This window comes from Meles meles, chromosome 11 (assembly GCF_922984935.1).
Source record: "Meles meles chromosome 11, mMelMel3.1 paternal haplotype, whole genome shotgun sequence".
In the NCBI taxonomy this organism is placed as follows: Eukaryota; Metazoa; Chordata; class Mammalia; order Carnivora; family Mustelidae; genus Meles; species Meles meles.
In genome coordinates, this window is record NC_060076.1 from 50,429,376 (window position 1) to 50,449,675 (window position 20,300).

A 20,300-nucleotide genomic window follows, 5' to 3' on the forward strand; every position below is an offset into this window, starting at 1 on the left:
TTATGCCCTTATCCCTTCACCCAGACCAGAAAAAGTCTAAAAACCCACTGTAATGTATTTTATGGATTTAATGATAACGCTGATGCAGTCTCCCTTCTGATGATCACACTCTTCTTTTAAATATGGCCTGGGAAATCTTAATAATTAAAAAAATGGGCCTATGGAATTAAAAACAGGTACATACAAAATATTCCTGCTAAAAAAATTTGCTATGCATTTAGGCACTTCATACTAGAAATATTACGCTAATCTGGAGGGTGATTAATAATAACAATACCCAAGGGGAGCCTGAGAGGCTCAGTTGTTAAGCATCTGCTTTTGGCTCAGATCATGATCCTGGGTCCTGGGATGGAGCCCCACATGAGTCTCCCTGCTCGACGGGAAGTCTGCTTCTCCCTCTTCTACTCCCCCTGTTTGTGCACCCTCTCTCACTCTCTCTCTGTCAAACAAAATTTTTTAAAGAATAAAAAATAAAATAATGATACCCAAAATCATTAACAAATTAATTTGGGGAAATGTGCTTTGCTTGACAATCCATTAAATGCATCTTTCATTTTCAGGTATTTCTGAAATAATTTTGGAAATAAACACAAACATACATGTTCACAGAAAATGCCCCTTACGGCTTTAATATCGAATATAACCATCATAGCTCACAAAAATAGCATAAAGTGCAAAAGCTCCATTTCAAAAGGCTTTGAATCACTCCCAAAGCAATGGAGACTAAATGCTACCACAGCCAGGGGGCCCACACCACCCTTATACGGAACAAGTCCAGAAAGTATAAAACAAGGGATGTATCTGAAAATACCATATATGTTCTGATTACATACTGTGATTATAAAATAGTCTTCAATCTGGTTTAACACAGAGAAAGAAGCAATTCAAACAATTAGTCCTTTAGAATAGAGGCCTTTTTCTTCTTCTTCTTTTTTTTCATCTGTAGGAGAATGTCCATAAAATCCATTAAGAACCCCAATCTGGCCTGCCAATTCTCTCTGGCCAGCTGGAATGGTAGAACCCAGGCACAGAGCGGACAATGAAAGGTTCCAGGCTCATTTGGGGAAAAGGAGCTGGGGTTGGGGGTGTTCGTTGGACAAGCTTCAGCCGCCCCCCATCCCCCAGAGATGGCTGTGTGTCAGCCCCGTGGGATGAAGAGCCCAGGAGACTCCGTCCCACTCTCGGACCCTCCAGCATAGCACTGGCTCACATAAGCATGATGAACTGATGAGAAGTTTTGACACACCTGAGAAATCCAGTAAAAACAAGTTACAGTTTCGTTTTTCGTTTTTTTTTTAAAGTCTGTGCTTGAGGACCATCAAGCTTAGATTCCCCCAACAGAACATCTTGGATCCACAATTAATATTTTAGGCACTCATCCGAGGGACAGGCCTCGTTTCCCCCAAAACGTAGCCTGTTACCAAACAGATTCAGGTTATCTCTTCCCCATACACCTTCGATATATTCACTGACGTGCTAATAATATAATCATAATCATAAGGAGAAATGATTTTTTTCTAAAAATTAAGATTCAATCAAACACTGGAAAATAAGAATCACCGACTTAAATGATCGCTCGGTAACGAGGAGGGTGATGTTTACTATCTTAGATCCAATTCCTGCTGGTTCTCGGTCTCAGGCAAATCTATCCACGCAGACCACAAATGCACCCGACCTGCCATGACCTAAGTCCCAAACATCACATCTCCACGTCCCTGCGTTATTAGAGAAAAAAAAACAAACAAAAAATTGATTGCACATCAATTAATAAGCTATTCACTTTTTTAAATCTGAAAACCTGTAAAACCCTATTTTTACCAGCGATGTCCTGCGACTCATCAATCCGGAGCAGAGGCCTCTGGAAGATAGAATTCAGTTCATTATTTCTTGGGACCTATTCATGTCAGGCTCAATTTAAAAAGAAGACTCAGCAGTAAGTCAGAATCCAGTGATGAGCTCTCAAGGGTACAGCTGACCGAGTGTATTCCAAAAGCTGCTCCTCATGAAAAATACATAACTGGCATTTATATTCCATTCAAGCGACCGGAAGAACTGTCCCCTCTAAAAGACGGCTGTTCACAAGGCTATGGGGCAGGGTGGGGGACAGGAGAAGGAAACACACCAAAATATTAACAATGATTGTTCTCGGACAATAGAAATACAGACTTCTTTTTCCCTTTGACTTTCCTGTGGTTTTCCAATTTTCTTTCCAGAGTGTTTAGAAGAAAAGCATCCTAAATATGAACGTAAATATAAATATGCCAGAAGTCTAACTTCAGACAAGATTGTTCAACTCCTTTCTCTATTTACCATCTTCACACTAACAAGCTAGAGTGATTTTTGTTCAAGAGTTCAGTTTTTGTCCTCAAATATACCCATTCCGTACGTTATCAGCCCTCAACTCATTAAAACCAATCTCTAGAAGGGCCTTGTTTTTTTGTTTTTTGTTTTTAACAGCAAAAATATCCCTTCTGATATCTTAACTAAGTCATCTGTCTTGTAGAAGACGGATGGAAACAGCCCTGTGAGTCGGGGCGCTGATTTCCTTATTTCCAGCGGTCACGTTGTATCCCTATTTCCAAAGGACACTCAGAAACTTCCAGAAGAGCAAGAGCAAAGAGATGAGAGCTGGAGGTGACGATCATCAGGGACCCACCCACTGCTTTACCTGAGAGCGAGACACAGTCCCTCCCTAACTGCTGAACAGTGCTCCTGTCAGTGAGGAACTCTCAAGACAGAAATGAAACCTCACACAGAACACAAACCCTTCCCGCACTTCCCTGCCTCTCCTCATCCAAGCTTCCACGCTAAGACAGCTGGGCCTGAAGCATGTGGAAGCTTCTCCCTACTGATGCTGATGCTACATGCTGATGCGACAGAACAGAGGAGCCCAGAATCCATGCCAGGTGAAATTAATCTGAAGCAAGTACTGCTATTTCCCTTTAAAAATTTCTAGACCAAAGTTTTAAAACTCTCAGTGCTTACAAGAACCACCGAGGTCTCAGAGATGCATTAGAACCCACTAATACATAAATACCTTTTTTCAAAGTATATTTTTAAACCATAATACACAGGTACACTCCTTCAACACCAAATTTTTCACCATGGAAACCACACTTTAACTTGCATTTCATATTGCAAGATATTAGGGAAATATGTAAGTTTAACCTGCAAATAAACTTAATAGAATACAACACATTTCTCACATTTGGGTTAAATCAAGATCTCTTACTTGTAAATAGGGTTGTGCTAAAAAAAAAAAAATTACTTGAAAACCACAGAAGTAGAACAAAGTCATTCATTTTTAAACTCTCAGTTCATTGTTCCTTATTGGACTTTTTGCCTTAGATCCTGTAGAAAATTCTCAGTAAAGCAAGAGCTCCTAGACATGCCACAGACTGGTACTGCCCAACTCTTCAATCCTTGGAGACACGACTCCTGTCCTCACAAGGACACCTCTGTCCTGCCCTCCTTCACAGCGGAATGCTGCAAGGCAGGAGGTGTCGGAGGGACAGCAAGTATCCCTGAGGTCATGTATTCCCCCCCTCACACCTTGATGACCGTTTTTGGAGTCTTCATTCAGCCCAGTGAAGAAGTTAGTGGTAGCCAGTGTCATCTGAGCTGAGGAAAAACCCAGAAGGCCACAGACGTGCCCACAGCATGAGCGACCCGAAAAGCCAGCCTAGGGTCCCCTCAGTAGTCAAGAGAAGCCGCCGTCAGATGCTCAGAAAAACCGCAGGAAGCACCTTGTACTGGGAGTGCATGGAGTACGATTCCCACAGGAAATTCTGGAGAAAGAAGAGGCGAGGTTTTCGAGGATAACTTCCAGAATCGAAGGTTTCCCATTAGCAGAAATTTCCAGAACTTTGTGTTTGCTCCAGATGTTAAACCGGGATCCCCACTGTGACCATCCCAAGGCCTTGACTTTACAGAGTTCAGCAGCAAGGAGTGGGGCTCTGTGTGCAGGTGGCTTAGCCATACCTACTCTTCTCCAGGTGCTGGAGGCCTCTGGGCTGGGGGGGCAGGGGTGGGCAACAATGTCAACACTTAGAAATTGTGCTCATCTTCAAGAATGGCTTAAAGTGGAGTGTAGCTTTTGGCACAGAGGGTTTTTCTGTCCACTCCACCCTCCTCTGAAGTCCCCGGCTCTCAGCAGAGGTAGTAGAGAAAGGATTCACAAGCACAAGTAAAATCTGGTTACCGAGAGTCTCCGAGTAGACCAGTAGCCTCCTCGGCCACAAGCCCTGCATGGGTTTCATTGGCTTGGTTTTATTTTAGGACTGTTTCCCCAGGCGAAAATGCCTGGCATCTTCCATCAGTCAGACGGTCTTGCCTGTCACAGAGTCTATCAGCAGGAGAGTCCACTCTGGAGCACATGGGACCGGTGGGGTCTGGAGCAAACTCCTCCTGGGAACTGAGGCTCCCACAAGGGACCACTTTGCCATCACAAAGGATACAGCCCAACCCGTCACTGCATCTGGAAGGGACGCTGAGAAGATCTACCTGGAGCCCCTCAGTTCACTTTCCGTCTTGGGGAAGGGAAAGACCCTCTTCCCCCATGCACAGTGGAGTCCTGGTGGGCCACAGACTTGCTGGTTGGAGCCCAAGGGAACAGAATACTAAAAAGACAGACCCTACCCCCAACTTACAAACCACCGGCTGTCTTTGCTGGCAAGTAAAGCCCGGTACATGAGGGAAAATGAGCAGAGAAGCCAGTCACTGCCTTGCCATCACGTGATCTTGACCGGTGATTTCTTGCTGGCACACAGGAGGGACACATAGGGGACACCGATGAAGGCCCATTTCTCACTGGGCCAGAACTTGATGACGGGGCCCTGCTCGGGGATCTCGGAGGCAGCGTCAAAGTAGGCAAAGCAGACACAGCCTAGGTAGGCGGCAAGGCAGATGAGGATGTGCCTGTGAAAGGACACAGGAGGTCAGCACCCAGCCAGGGCCAACAAATATGGCCGCCTTCAGGCGATCCAGCCCTCCCCCGCCTGCACCCCCTCCCCGCCCAGCCTGCCCTCCCAGCAGGAAGGACCACGCGGAGCCCCTTCCAAGGAGGAAGGGGGGTAAGATAACCAACAATCCTCGGAATAGCAGGAGAACCGCAAATCTGGGGCAAACGCGGCCTGTTTTAGAAAGTTCTAAAATATTCCACGGGGTGTTAGGAGCAAATATGCAAATGCTTTCGGGGCTCAACCCTGAAGACTGAGGCGCAAGGATTTAAAACAGGTGCTAAGAAGATGGAACTGAGACCATCTGATTAGATCCCACCTTCTTCCTCCAACGTTGCTTACACATAGTTTATGCCCTTTATTAGGAATCCTTTAATACGGACTAAACTGCTATTACAGTTTAGTAGGGAAATTTTCTTACTTTACTATGTCTGTAAGAAGTTGTGACATGAATCCTTTATCAAGCAAGGACCATTTAAAAGCAGGTAACCCTTCCCTCTACTCTAAACTGAAATTAAATTCCAGATGAGCTAAAGATTTAAAACCCATTTTTAAAATAGAGTCAGAGAAAACATTTTTATGAACTTTGGTGGGGAAGGCCTTTCTGATATTGACAAAGTCCAGAAACCCTACAGGAAGAGATTGACCGATGTGATAACATGACTGTTGATAACCCATATGGTACCAAAAAACCCTCATACACTGAAAGATAAATGGGAAAGGAGGGCATGAGATATTTGTATCATATGACCAGTTAAAATCCCTATATTCTGGAGGGTGGCTCAGTCGGTTAAGCAGCTGACTCTTGATTTGAGCTCAGGTCATGATCTGGGGATCCTGAGATCGAGCCCTGGGTCACGCTCCTCACTGAGCGTGGAGCCTGCTTAGGAGTCTCTCTCTCCCTCTCCCTCTGCCCAACCCTCTCACACATGTGCACTCTCTCTCAAAAAATAAAATAAAATCCCTATTTTCCAAAGAGCTCTCAAAAACTAATCCTTTCATAGGATGCTCTTTAACACAATCAGGGTGGGTGAAGATGGCATGATTGACCTTGGCCTCACGCTGATAAACACTGAAGCTGGTCACTGCCTACATGAGGGCTCAGTATAGAATTCTGTCTGAGCTGATTTGCATGCAGATTTGCATAATACATACAGATACTGGACCGTAATGACTGGTTAATCTGTGCCAGACACCAGGTTGCTAGATAGAAATTTTTTAAAAATAGAAACACTGCACGGGGAAGACAAATGAAAAGGTACCTTTCAAACAAAGAAATGCGCCCATTGAACTTAAACTGTAAAAGAGGCTCAACAATAATGCTAGTTTTTTACAAACACATGAATACAAATAGTTTTAATCAGGGTAACACGATTTAGGAGTTAATATCTAGTATATATGAAAGTATGGGTAAAAGGCATTATCTTACAGACTTTAATAAAAAGTGTGCATTAATACTTCGGAGATACAGGGGCGCCTGGGTGGCTCAGTGGGTTAAACCTCTGCCTTCAGCTCAGGTCATGATCTCAGGGTCCTGGGATCAAGCCCCACATCGGGCTCTCTGCTCAGTGGGGAGCCTACTTCTCCCTCTCACTCTGCCTGCCTCTCCGCCTACTTGTGATCTCTGTCTGTCAAATAAATAAATAAAACCTTAAAAAAAAAAAAAAGCATCTTAACTGGGACAAAAATATGGCTCAACTTTGAAGAAGCAGGAAGTACATCAAACTTAGGAACAAATCAAGTCTGAGCCAACGTTATTACAATCTAATTTTTGAATTTTGCTTAAATTGCTAATGTTACTAAGAAACTTGGATTGATAAAAATATGTACTTACTGTACCTTGAATGAGGTCATATTTACACATGTGTGTGCATTTATCAAAACTCATCCAAGTATACACTTGGAATCTACAGTTTACTATCTCCATTATAACTCAAATTTAACATGCATAAATTCACTAGGGTGAGTCGAGGTTGAACCTAAAAAATACCAGGGAAAGGGTCCTCAGACTGGAATCTCCAGTTTGTGCTGTTTTACATTTTTTGTCTTTTGCAAACAGTCCTGGGAGTCCCCAAGCCTTAAACCGAGAACAAGTTAGGTCTCATGCTCAATCTATATACAAGCTCCCACGTTCAAGGGCATTCACACAAGTTCTTTCAAACCACAGAGTTTTAGGCATTGCCCGATAGAAGTCAACCTTCTTCTGAATCTTGGACCTAATACAGTTTTTCTAGCTCCTTTCCACTAGAATTCTCCCCGGGGCTCTCAGTTTACAAGGAGCATCCCAAAGCCGATTTCCCTTGGGATGTGTCTCCCTTGTTCTCTTTTGCAATCAGAAGTTCTGGGGCACAGGGAAACAGGGTTCTGGGTTTGGAGCTGAAGCAGTTCATAGGAAAAAACCATTCGACTTCCTCCTCAGCGTTCTGAGTGTAGGAGTCTGCATGCTGTTTAATAAACTGCTTGTGAGCGCCTGGGTGGCTCAGTCGGTTAAGCGCCTGCCTTAGGCTCGGGTCATGATCCCAGAGTCCTGGGCATCGGGCTTCCTGTTCAGAGAGAAGCCTGCTTCTCCCTCTCCCACTCCCTCTGCTTGTGTTCTCCCTCTCCCACTCCCCCTGCTTGTGTTCCCTCTCTCACTGTGTCTCTCTCTGTCAAATAAATAAAATCCTTATTTTTGTATTTTTATTTTTTAAACTGTTTGCTGCCTTTTTTCTTTAACTTAACCGCATATCCTGAACAATGCAATGCACAGCTGCTCCAGTTCCCAATGACTGAATTCCCAGGTGAGTGATTCTGAACAATTAATTCACTTCTCTGGGCATCCATTTCTACGACTGTCCCCAGGTGACCTGTGATGCCTTCACCTGGTCACCTGGGCATCCCAGTCCCCACGTCACCTCTGTCCCAAGCCTTCCCCACCCCCACCACCCGACCCTGGGCGATCTAGCTAGAGCTCAGGTTACGGATTCGGTTTTCAGACTCCTTTATGTTTTAGTAATGGAGCCAGAGGTAAGGGATGGCAGACCTGAAGCACACACAATTAGGTCTTTTTGTCCTGGCTAAGCCTGCTCTCTGGAGCCTATGGGGCATTTGACAATACCTCCCATTGCTTCTGAAAGGTCTGACCGTCTCTGCAAGGAGAGACGTGCCCCCAGGCTGTGCTCTGTCCTCTCGCACACCGGGCAGGGAAAAGCACGCCCAGCAGGTGCAGACCCTTTGTGGCGGCCGGGGCTTACCACACGCAGTGCAGGTAGGGAAAGTGGAAGGACGACAGCAGCTCACAGAAGGCTCGGTCACTGATCCAGCAGAAGAGCGCCAGGGTCCACCAGAGGCCCGAGAAGAGGCCCAGCTTAAAGACACGCACGTTGTCACACCTGCACAGGGATCCAGAAAACGAGTCAGCCTCAGTCTGGCTGTCACCCACCTTGCTGGCCTCTTTCTTCTGGCTCCTCACACCCCCCTAACCCCAGCCCCTCGGCACTGGAGGTCCCACCCAACATCCTGTCATCCCCCCAAGCTTGTGGATGTAGACTCCACACGTCCATACACAGATGACTCCCAAAGCCGTGTTCTCACCCAGGCCTCCCCCGACTCGAGACTCACGTACGCAGAGACCGTCTGGACACGCCCACGCATGTGAAACACAGACCTAAATCTAACACGTCCTTAACGAGCGCCTGTTCTCCTACATCCACTGCCCCTCGCCACCTCTGTCACCAACCACCGGCACCCGAGGGATCCTCCTGCGCCTCAGATAGCCCCGGCATGTGCCCCGGACCTGAGCACTGGCTGTTGCTGCTCCTGGAATGCTCCTGTCACATATCCACATGCTTCACTGTCTCCCAGCCTCTGCTCAGATGCCCCTCAGTAAACCCTTTCCTGACCACTGCTAACAATCGCCTCACGGGCCTCCACCCATATGAGACACTTCTCGTACCCACCCCACTTCCCTCTTCTCTCCTCTGACTTCTCTGGAGGGATTCCAACCCCTCTAGCATCCTCGATGTTCACTTGTGGACAGTTGGTCTTCGCCGGGAACAGCACGGGACACACACAGGCCTCCCGCTATTTGCTCAGTAAAAGGAGCTCTCACGCACACCGGGACAAAATGTTTTTCAGATACCAATCCTAACAGCCCAAAGAAATTTCCGTGGCCATTTCCTTTCCTTGTTCCTGAATCGTTCATAAAGGGGCGTGACTTCCATTCCTAGGGGAGAAGGCCCGGAGGCAGCTGGTGGCCGAGGGTACTTCTCGGCCCTCCCTCAGGTCTCCGTCCCTCCATGGACCGCTCCAAGGTCAGTCAAGCTCTCTGTGACACCAAGAAGGGGTCACAGCTACGTGTTCAGATTTGTTGCACGAGTGTCACAAGCCACTCTGACACTTGGTTGGTTGGGACTTTTCCCGGCTACCTGAGGAAGCATCGTACAAGCAGCAAAACCAGGATGGGCAGTAGGTTCAAAGGCCTCCAAAACACAGACTGGAATACTGTTTCGTCGGACAGCTAAATGTCTTCCCTTGAAAACTTCTCTGAAACAATAGAGGCCTAGGACTGGAGACACTAAATTCCTACTTAGCTTTGTTGAGCACGTCGCCCTCACAGACTCCTCTCTCTCTCAGCTCAGCTTTCTCTGCCTCCTCAGGTCTCCGCTTCCAGGGCGCCTTCTCAAAAAGACTTTCTCGGATGGCCCCCACCCCCGTGACATTGTCCGCCCCGTGGGCACCCACCATTTTCCTTCATAACACTCATCTCAAGCCGACATCGTCTTCGTTGCTGTAATTATTTGTTGAAGGTCTAGTATCCGGTCAGACAGTGAGCTCAATAAGAGTAGGAACTCTACCTGCTTTTCATCAAGTATATGCACTGTCTGGCCTAGAACACGCATGAAATAAATGCTTGCTGAATGAACAAATAAGGAAGTAAAGGAAAATGTTACTCGAATTCCAGTGACCTAAAGGAGCACATTTTTTTCCAGATTTTTTTTTTTTAAAGTAACCACATTGACTGGGTACCCAATTCTCTGAACGCATGCTAGGCACTATGAAAGGCAAAATGAAAAGGGCTCTTGCCTTGCTATTTTAAAGATAAAATGAAAGAGGACAAAAACAAGTGTCAACAACTACAGACAATTTGGTACAAGAGGACCCATGTACACTCAATTCAATTAGACCTAGAAACTTTGGCATAAGGAACACTCCAGAACATGGGTCAGCATGCTGGAGAGGCAGTGTCTGTGTGACATTCTGCCTCTCTTGACAGATGATGAGTCACTTGGGAGGAAAGCCTGCAGAGCTAGGATCCCAGGGTGGCCTGGTACTGTCCCCTCTGTTTCTAGAGGGACAGGTTCTGCTACCTGCTGCTGGCCAGGCCTATCTGCACTTGGGTCTTACCCAAACCTGGGCTTCTTTGGGTTTTATTCCCACTTCTCAGGGCTCCTATCAAAACAGCAACATGAGATTAAATGAAAAAAGCAGAAAAAAGTGATACATACAGTAGGACCCTATTCTAGGATTAAAAAAAAATCTCGGCTTATATCTGCGGTTCTCCTTAACCCTTTGTCGTATTTGCAAAGTTGCCCTTAACAGACTCACTCCTATAACCAGGGGGGAAAAAAAGGCACCTACATTAAAATATATTCAGTGCAGCTGAGTCACTTGGTAATAAGACAACACAAATTTCAGTAAATGTCCAGTCATAACCCCAAATAAAATGTTGCCACATGGTCTGAAAGTTCAGAAAGGACACTGAAAATCAGGAAAGACTAGAAACAAGCTCTAGCAACAAGACTAATGAGAAACAGAAAGCTCCCCAGCTTCTTCGAGCAGAGGGAGGCTGGACGGGAACTACTGAGCTGCTGCACTACAGATTATCGCTAATGTCAGCAGAGCAGGCCCTGGAAGGAAACGCAAAGAGCAGCAAGGGCATCCCCTGTCTGGGAATTTGACCAAAGCAGGCCAACAACCATCTTCTCTTTCCTTGCTGGGACTCGGGTGGACCTGGGACACAGCAGTGAACAGAGGCGCCTCATTCCTGCCCATGGAGTCGACATCAAGAAAAGGGACAGGCACCAAACAACAACCACAACAAAAACCAGCACAGATAATTTTTTTTTAAAGACTTCACCCGTTTATTTGACAGAGAGACACACAGTGAGAGAGAGAACACAAGCAGAGGCAGAGGGAGAGGGAGAAGCAGGCTCCCCGCTGGGCAGGGAGCCCAACACAGGGCTTGATCCCAGAACCCTGGGATCATGACCCAAGTGGGAGGCAGAGGCTTAATGACTGAGCCACCCAAGCTCCCCAGCACAAATAATTTTTTAATTACAACTGGGAGGGATACCAGAAAGAAGTCCGAGGTGCTAGGAGCAAGGGAGCCAAACAGGTGAGTCAACAATGAGCCAGAAGTGAACCAAGCCAGAGAGTCAGGAAGCGAAAGCACGAACAAGGCCCTGGGGGATAGGGAAGATCAGAGAAGCTAGAGGACAGAATGAAAGGGGGAAATTTGTGAAGGACAGAACACCCGGAGAGGGCCATGTTGAACTTCATCCTAATTGCAAAATCAGCTAAAAAAAAGAGACTATTAGAGGCATGCAAGGGCCATGTTGAGGATATTGAACTTAATGTCAATTGTAATGTCAACTAATAGAAAAACAAAAGTGATCAGATGGGACGTTCAGGGAAGGAAGAGGGAGTACACCTCTGCTGTGAGCAAACGGGTAAATGGTGCTCCCATTCACTGCAGCTGGAAGTACTAGGAGAACCAGAACCAGAAAAGTCGGATCAGGAATCTGCTTGAATTCGAGATGGCTGTGACAGGCGGACCCAGAGGTGGGGCAGGGGTCTAGACACGCCGTGGTGAAGGTAGAAGGAAGGACAGAGTCACACACACACCTGGGAGTCATTGGCACATGTTTGGTAATGAACCCTGCGGCTGTCGATGAGATCTTCCAGGACCAAGTGTAGAGAGAGGAAAGCCAAAGCGGAGGTCACCTTGAAGGACCCCTACGTGCAAACGTGTGTAGCAAACAAGGAGCTCATGTCAGAGACTGAAGAGAAGCTGCTGCCGTTGAGTGGAGTCCCCGGCGGGTGTGGCTTCCTGGCAGGCCTGGGGAAGAGCGCGTCAAGCAGGATGGGGGTGACTTGTGCGAAGAGCTAAGGGAAGAGCACGTAAGACACAGGAGGGCTGAGGAACCGCCACTGGGCATACAAACCAGGGGGCTTGGGTGCCGACGTGAGGCAGAAGCTAGACGGCAGTGGGATGGAGAAGAAAAGAGAGCTGAGGGACGAAGACAACTTTTTGTTTTTTAAAGATTTTATTTATTTACTTGACAGAAAGACAGCAAGAGAGGGAACACAAGCAGGTGGAGTGGGAAAGGGAGAAGCAGGCTTCCCGCGGAGCAGGGAGCCCAATGTGGGGCTCGATCCCAGGATGCTGGTATCATGACCTGAGCCAAAGGCAGACACTTAACGACTGAGCCACCCAGATGCCCCTGAAGGCAACTTTTAAAGACGTTGGGCTGTGGCGCCTGGCTGGCTCAGTGGGTAGAGCATGTGATTCTCGATCTCAGTGTCTTGAGTTCAAGCTCCTTGTTGGGTGTAAATATCACTTATAGATACAATAAGCGCTTCTAAGATGCTGGGCTGTGACAGACATGAGAGAAAGGGTAGTGGTGGAAGACAGACCTGGACTGGGCCCAGGTGGGAGCTAGGGAAGACAGGAGTGGCTCCAATGGGAAGGACTGTTTAAGGAGGGGTGAGGACCCAGGAGGCCATTTACAGGCATCAAGTATGTATAGGAGAATGGACGGAATGATCCAGAGGCTAATAGACCAGGCAGGAAGGAAGGGCACTTCCTAATGAGCTACAGTGATGGCTAGCTTTTCAGAGGCTAAGATTTTTAAGTATGAAACAGATGATTTCCTTTGTAATCACGTACAAAGATTAGAGTATTAAAGCAAAATGTGGGTAGCTGGGTGGCTCAGTCGAAGCGTCTGTCTTGGCTCAAGTCATGATCCCAGGTTCCTGGGATCAAGTCCTGCATCAGGCTCCCTGCGCAGTGGGGAGCCTGCTTCTCCCTCTGCCCCTCACCCTTGCTCGTGTGCACACGCTCTCTCTCTCTCAAATAAATAAGTAAAATCTTAATAAGGAAAATGTTTCCCTGCTTAAAAGCGACACTCATGAAGCAGAATTTATTCAAACCGTAATCTGCCCCTAACCACTGTCTTCCCTCATTTGTCCTTAGTTAAGTACCCTGAATTAAAAATACTTTCCCCCTCCTTAAGCTGCTGGTGTAAAATTAACAAAATTTTAGGCCAAAACATAGCATCAAGAGTTAAAATGAACTAGATTGCAATGAATTCTAAAGAAAGAGAACTAAGTCCTCCACATTCTATCCAATTCGGGCTTAATATCAGCCATCACCCCTGGACGATTACAAATCCATTTCAGATTTCTTTATTGGCAATTTGCGTGTTTTCCAAAGAGCTTCAAAATCCTGTTAGTGTTCTGAAACCAGTCTTTCCATTTTCCACTCCTCCAAGGCTACTGGGAAAAGCCAACAGACAAGACTGGACAGCACCCTTCCTCTGCCAGACACTATTTTAAATTCTCCAGTCACCTTTGACCCTGCCTGGTATGGCCAATATTCAAAGCAGCCGCCAGAGGCAAAGCAGGGGGAAGAACCACATGTCTCCTCTCAAAACAGAGACTGAGAGAAAGCTGTTGCCACATCGCACAGAGCAACTCTCACACAAAGAAAGACAGACACAAGGAGAAAGTCATGAATTAAAATGCACTTCTTAAGATGGGTACAAAGAAAAAGCAGCATTTGCTGTACCACCATAAGGGCAGCAATTTGATGCATTTTGGGGTTAGAGGAGAAGTCATGTACACACAAGGCTAAATTGTTTCTGGATATCAACCTGAACTTGAGCATACAACTTCCCAAAAGAAAAATCCTTACGCAAACAGCGAAGGCTTTACTGGACAGGCTGTAACTAAGACACTAAGTGTCAGAGAGACTAGCGCCGTCCACAATATTGTGCCTGGAGTCCTTGTTGCCTTATATATAGACATTTCTTTTTCCTTCTGTGTGTGAATGCAACAGCCTCATTAGAACTTTTCTCCCTGGTCTTCTCCTCTGACAAATCTATTCTTTGTACAGAACTAAGTCTTGCAGGCTGGCCTAGGTACCCACCACGTCCTTGAGATGTTCCTGCGCAGCAAGCTAGTGCCCTGCACCTAGGAACCAGCGGCTCGCCTCTTTCTGGAGGTGCGATCATTCACATTTTGAGCTAAACCATCCAATGTGCTCCCAACCCGACAGTCAGGAACTAACTCTACGTGAAGAGTTAAACGCCTCTTCCACACTTGAGGGCAGTAAAAAAACAAAACCCAAAAGCAAACAAAAAACAGAAGCCAGGCACCTGGGTGGTGCAGTCGGTTAAGCATCTGACTCTCAGTTTCAGCTCAGGTCATGATCTCTGGGTCATGAGATCGAGCCGGGCGTCTGGCTCTGAGCTCAGCAGGCAGTCTGCTTGGGATTCTCCCTCCCCCTCTTTCTTTGCCCCTGTTTGTGCGTTCTCTCTCTCTTGCAAATAAATAAATCTAAAACAAACAAACAAACAAAATCCCAAAAAACAAAGAAGCTTTTGTGTTCCCAACCCAGGGACAGTCAGGGGTGAGGGGAGAAGAACAAAGGCACCCACCTCCTTAGCTCTGCAACAAGCAGCACAGTGCAAGGAACCCCGAGGGTCATCAGAGAGATGTTGTTGATGGCGGGCTTGACGAACGCCAGGCATGTCGTCACCGCAGAAAGGACACAGACCACTGCCTTGAACCTACCCCTGAATCAAAGAAAGTAAACCGAACAGTTAGCCAAGGAGCTCTGGTGGGTCTGGTGAATGCTGGCGGAGTACAGGACCCGCAGGCAGGAGAGCGAGCTGACAAGTGAGTTATGCGCCGAGTGCCAGGAGTCTCAAACCCACTCCCGCTCACGAGCTCAGGAATTCCACTTGTAGCAGTTCATCCTTAGGAAATAACCACAAATTTGACAACCATTTAGCCAGGACAATGGTAAAATGAGAATCCATCTAAGTCCCCGAGGGTCAGACATGGATAACTGTTTTCTTAGTGTTCCTTGTTTTTCTATATGTTTTTCAGAAGTTGTACAGCAGGTTTTAGCAAAGTCTTTCTGTAAAGGGTGAGAGCGGGGATAGTCTGGGTTTTGCAGGTCCTAGGACCTCCGCAGCTCCCCAAGTCTGCCCCTGCGGACAGGCGGGAAGGGAATGGGCGTGGCTGTGCGCCAGTAAAACGTGATTTGCAAAAGCAGGCGGTGGACCCTTCTGGCTCGCAGGACCCAGCCTGCCAGTTTCCGTTCCACAAGGTGAACGTGGAGGACCTTTATAAGGCAAACAGGGACAATTTATAAACCACAACTTTCCCTAGTTTAAAAGAAAAAATCTGCACGCCTGGGTGGCTCAGTCCATTAAGCAGGCAACTTTTTTTTTTTTTTTTAAGATTTTATTTATTTACTTGACAGAGAGAGAAATCACAAGTAGGCAGAGAGGCAGACAGAGAGAGAGGAGTAAGCAGGCTCCCTGCAGGGCAGAGAACCCAATGCGGGGCTCGATCCCAGGACCCTGAGATCATGACCGGAGCCGAAGGCAGTGGCTTAATCCACTGAGCCACCCAGGCGCCCCAGCAGGCAACTCTTAATTCCCGCTCAGGTCACGATCTCTGGGTCAGGAGAATGAGCAGCCCCGCCCCAAGCCCCCAGTGGGGCTCCATGCTCAGTAGGGGGTCTACTGGTTCTTCTCCCTCCTCCTCTGTCTCTCCCCTCACTCTTGGACATGTACGCATGTGCATGCTCTCTCCTCCTCTCTCTCTCTCAAATAAATAAAATCTTAAAAAAAAAAAAAAAAAAGGGAAGCCAGAAAAATACCATCCCCACACCCTTCAGTGGATGTACTTTCAGTAGAAAGAGCCAGAAGTGGCGACGTGATCCTGGACATGCTCCTTCTTCTCTCCCTGGGACCCCATTTCCTTATCTATAAAATGAAAAGGCTGGACTAGATGATCCCCAAGGTCTCATCCATGACTGAAATTTAGGAGCACATGATTTTCCTGAAGTTTCTTTTATTCCTCATTAGCACAATTTACTTTGGCAATTTACTTTGGCGGCAAGCCCTGGAACAGGTCACAGCTGGGAAACTCATTTGAATGAAACTCCATTATAAAGAAATCAAAGTACACTGAAACCTCCAAAATACCAAATTTATCTCTTAAAGAGGAAAACCATTTATCATCAAGGTGCAGGAAATCATTGATCAAGCTGCCAACTTTCTGGCCGGAATGAACAAGAACTGTAGCCCTGAACTTCAACCAGAGAAAAAATACGAATGCAGGAAAGGGTCCAGGCAGCAAATCCTCAGGAGAATCGTGTTTTCCTCCTGGCCTTGGCTGGCATCCTTCGTTACTGGAGGAAAGGCTGTCTGCTCCAGCCTGAGGATGACAGCCCGCAACTCCCCTCCCACCCCCCACCCCCGTCATTGCAAATGGCCCTTGGAGACCCATAATAACTCTTTCACTGGGTTTTTGAGGTTCTATGATCTGTACTGAGCTTTTCAGCCTTTTTAGATTGGATAAACAGAAAAAAAAAAAAAAAAGAACAAAACAAAAACCACTTGTAGGGGCGCCTGGGTGGCTCAGAGGGTTAAAGCCTCTACCTTTAGCTCAGGTCATGATCTCAGGGTCCTGGGATTGAGCCCCGCATCGGGCTCTCTGCTCGGTGAGGAGCCTGCTTCCCCCTCTCTCTCTCTCTGCCTGCCTCTCTGCCTGCTTGTGATCTCTCTCTCTGTCAAATAAATAAATTAAAAAAAAAAAGTTTGTAAGTTGCATTAATTCTTTAGATCAACAGTTCAAGAGTTAGTGAAGGCAGATTTTCCAGCTAACAGATGTGGGTTCGCTTGCTGCTTTCATCACTTAGTAGCTGTGGTACTTCTTGGCAAGTTCTGAAGCCCTCCAAACCTTGTGTTTCCCATATGAAAATGAAGACCTGCTACCCCATGGTGTTTCTATAGAAGCAATAAAGCCCTTAACATGGTACCTGGTACATGGCATGTGCTAATAAAATCCACTATTAACTGTTACCATTCCCAGTGTTTGAGAGTAAATACTGTTTCAAATAGGGTTATTGTGAATAATAGCTCCTCTGAGGGAAAACCTGACGGGGCTGGTGTAGCAATCCCCAAAGGCTCTGGAGGGTATTACCAAACAGTTCAAAGGCAGCAAGCTTGACCAAACTTGCTTTAAGGAGAACAGAGCCAGACACTGCCCACGTCGGTCCAGAGGATGCAGAGGAATGCGCTTCACAAAGGCGGCCAAGCAGACAACACTGCAACCGGCAGAAGTGCACACAAGCCACAGAGACAGCCCACCTGACCCGAGTCACCCGAGGTCCTGGGGACAAGAGAGCTGGCCATATCCAGGAGCGTAGGGTTCTGACAGATGCTGTCATGTCAGTGACACCTGGCAACCCCTGGTCTCTGGTCGGGCTCTCCACTTTCCAGCCCATTATGGGCTCAAAGTGGAACACCAGGTCAGGACCCCGATCACCCCAGCTTCCTTGATTCCCCCGAATCAAAACAGCGAACACCATCAACATAACGTAACAAAGCTGCTCCTGGTGTTTCCATGAGCCACCCTTTAGAGCTGAGGTTTGCAACCCTGTCAGGCCCTGTGCTCCTTTTCTGCAGCAAATACCTGGTAATGCCCCCTTTACTCTTCCAAAGCGAAACGGATTTTATGGATGATAAAACCTCCATGATGGCAACCACCAAAACCTGTTCACAAACTTCCCAGATGTCCCTCAAGGAATGGAAATGTCCCTGGTTAAGATCCACAGCTTTACGGTGCCCTTAGGGTGGCTCAGTTGGTAGAGCAACTGCTCAGGTCATGATCCTAGAGTCCCAGGATCCAGTCCCACATTGGGCTCCCAGCTCAGCAGGGAGTCTGCTTCTCCCTCTCACCTTCCCCTTCTCATTCTCTCTCTCTCTCTCTCAAATAAATAAATGAATAAAATCTTAAAAAAAAAAAAAAATCCAGGGCGCCTGGGTGGCTCAGTGGGTTAAAGCCTCTGCCTTTGGCTCACGTCACGATCCCAGAGTCCTAGGATCGAGCCCCGCATCGGGTTCTCTGCTCGGCAGGGAGCCTGCCTCCCCCTCTCTCTCTGTGCCTGCCTCTCTGCCTACTTGTGATTTCTGTCTGTCAAATAAATAAAAAATCTTAAAAAAAAAAAAAATCCATGGCTTTAAACTAACTTTTAGGACTAAAATGTAATCTATGTAGAACAACCCCTGCCCATGATAGTCACAGGATTACAGCATCTGGTCTTGGAAGGTCCCTCCATGTCCTTTTCTAAGGAAGGAACTGATAAGGCCCAGAGAGTCCAAGGCTCAGGCCCCAGTCATCCAGCCAGAGCCACATGGCCAGACCCCAGCCTGGTAATTCGGGACTCAAAAACTGGATTGGATTATAAAGCAAGGACAAAATCGTAAAAATCACTGCAGGATAAATCTATAAGAAATGGAAACAATTCGCCCATCATAGTTCTTTGTTCTAGGGAGTTTCTTTTTTCCTCACAACGAAAATGTCTAAACATTACTAATAATCATCAAGAGCTGAGTGTATGACGATTCTTAGGACATTCTAGGCAAGATAGAAGAATTTTTTTTAACTGGCCAATTATTCCTATTTATATGGTAAACTTTAATAATTGCCCTGCTGTTCTAGACATTTTTCAAAACACTTATCCATATTAGCCATTCCTAATAACCGCTAGCCCTTACTGAGTCCTTACTCTGGACAAGATACTGTACACCTTCTAGGATCTCCCCCTAGATTTCCAGCTCCATTAGGTACTCTTAATATCTGCAGTTTACAGATAAGCACAATGAGGTACCAGCTTTAAAAAGGGGGGGGCACCTGGGCGGCCCAGTGGGTTAAGTCTCTGCCTTCAGCTCAGGTCATTATCTCAGGGTCCTGGGATCAAGCCCTGCATCGGGTTCTCTGCTCAGTGGGGGGCCTGCTTCTCCGCCACCCCCACCCCCGCTGCCTCTCTGCCTGCTTGTGATCTCTGTCAAACAAATAAATAAAATCTTAAAAAACAAAAACCTATTACTCAAAGCCATGTCTATAGGATACACTCAGCCATCATGCTCTGCTGCCCCCTCTCCAGGAATCTCACACGGGAACTACTTTTAATGTGTTTTTAGAAATATTCCATCAGGGGTACCTGGGTGGCTCAGTGGGTTAAAGCCTCTGCCTTCGGCTCAGGTCATGATCCCAGAGTCCTGGGATCGAGCCCCACATCGGGCTCTCTGCTCGGCAGGGAGCCTGCTTCCCTTCCTCTCTCTCTGCCTGCCTCTCTGCCTGCTTGTGATCTCTGTCTGTCAAATAAATAAATAAAATCTTAAAAATAAATAAATAAATAAAATCTTAAAAAGAAAAAATATTCCAGCAAAGTGTAGGTCACAAAAAGAGACATTAACTGGTAAACTTGGACAGCTAAGCCACATGATCCCTGGTCTACAGAAATCCTGGTTTTGACATGAAGTTTTCGGTCTGAGCCACTTCGACTCAGAGCTACACCGGTCCCCCTGTCCTGGGCAGTGAGGCCCACAAAAAGGGGTTTGGTCATCTTGCTCCCCCTGTCACTGGCAAGTTGAAGGTGGACCAATAGAGTTGAAATCCTTATGTATCACGTGCTATTTTCCCATAACACACACTTTTTCCTTCAACGTGTGTGTGTGTGTGTGTGTGTGTGTGTGTCAGAAATGCCAGGCAGACATTTCCATGTGCTACTGGCTGTACTGGAAGCGAACTCTGAGCACCCACCATGTTTCTAGTGCTCCAGGGTGCCCAGCGAGAGCCTCTCACGAGAGGATTATTTAATTTGACAAATGAGGAAACAGAAAGCAAAAGAGTCAGGATGAGTCACATCGTTTGTAAGCAGGGAAGCTAGGATTCAAACCCAGAGAGTCACCAAAGCCAGTGACATCGACCTCTGTGGTGCTCAGGGCTCCAAAGGACTCTTCCCAAGCTGAAGACAGTGGGGTCACGTCTTCCCAGAGAAATGGTGCCGGCAACAGAAAGGTCCCAAGCAGTCACCTCTCTGTCCCACGGTTTGGTTTCATTATTAAAGTTGGTAAGCTTGGGGCGCCTGGGTGGCTCAGTGGGTTAAGCCGCTGCCTTCGGCTCAGGTCATGATCTCAGGGTCCTGGGATCGAGTACCGCATCGGCTCTCTGCTCGGCAGGGAGCCTGCTTCCCTCTCACTCTCTCTGCCTGCC

At 47.0% G+C, this 20,300-nt stretch overlaps 1 protein-coding gene across 2 annotated transcripts in view; it reads right to left on the reverse strand.

Annotated features, from left to right (window-relative positions):
* Positions 1-602: 602 nt before the first annotated feature.
* Positions 603-20,300, reverse strand: part of ACER2 (alkaline ceramidase 2) — a 31,983-nt gene continuing 12,285 nt past the window's right edge. For both annotated transcript variants that reach the window (XM_046023115.1, XM_046023114.1), the window contains 3 exons: positions 14,660-14,797; positions 8,192-8,329; positions 603-4,917 (listed from right to left, as the gene is read on the reverse strand). In XM_046023115.1, the coding sequence (XP_045879071.1) occupies positions 4,731-4,917; positions 8,192-8,329; positions 14,660-14,797 (463 nt within the window). In that variant the 3' untranslated portion in view covers positions 603-4,730. The remainder of the gene's footprint in view (positions 4,918-8,191; positions 8,330-14,659; positions 14,798-20,300) is intronic.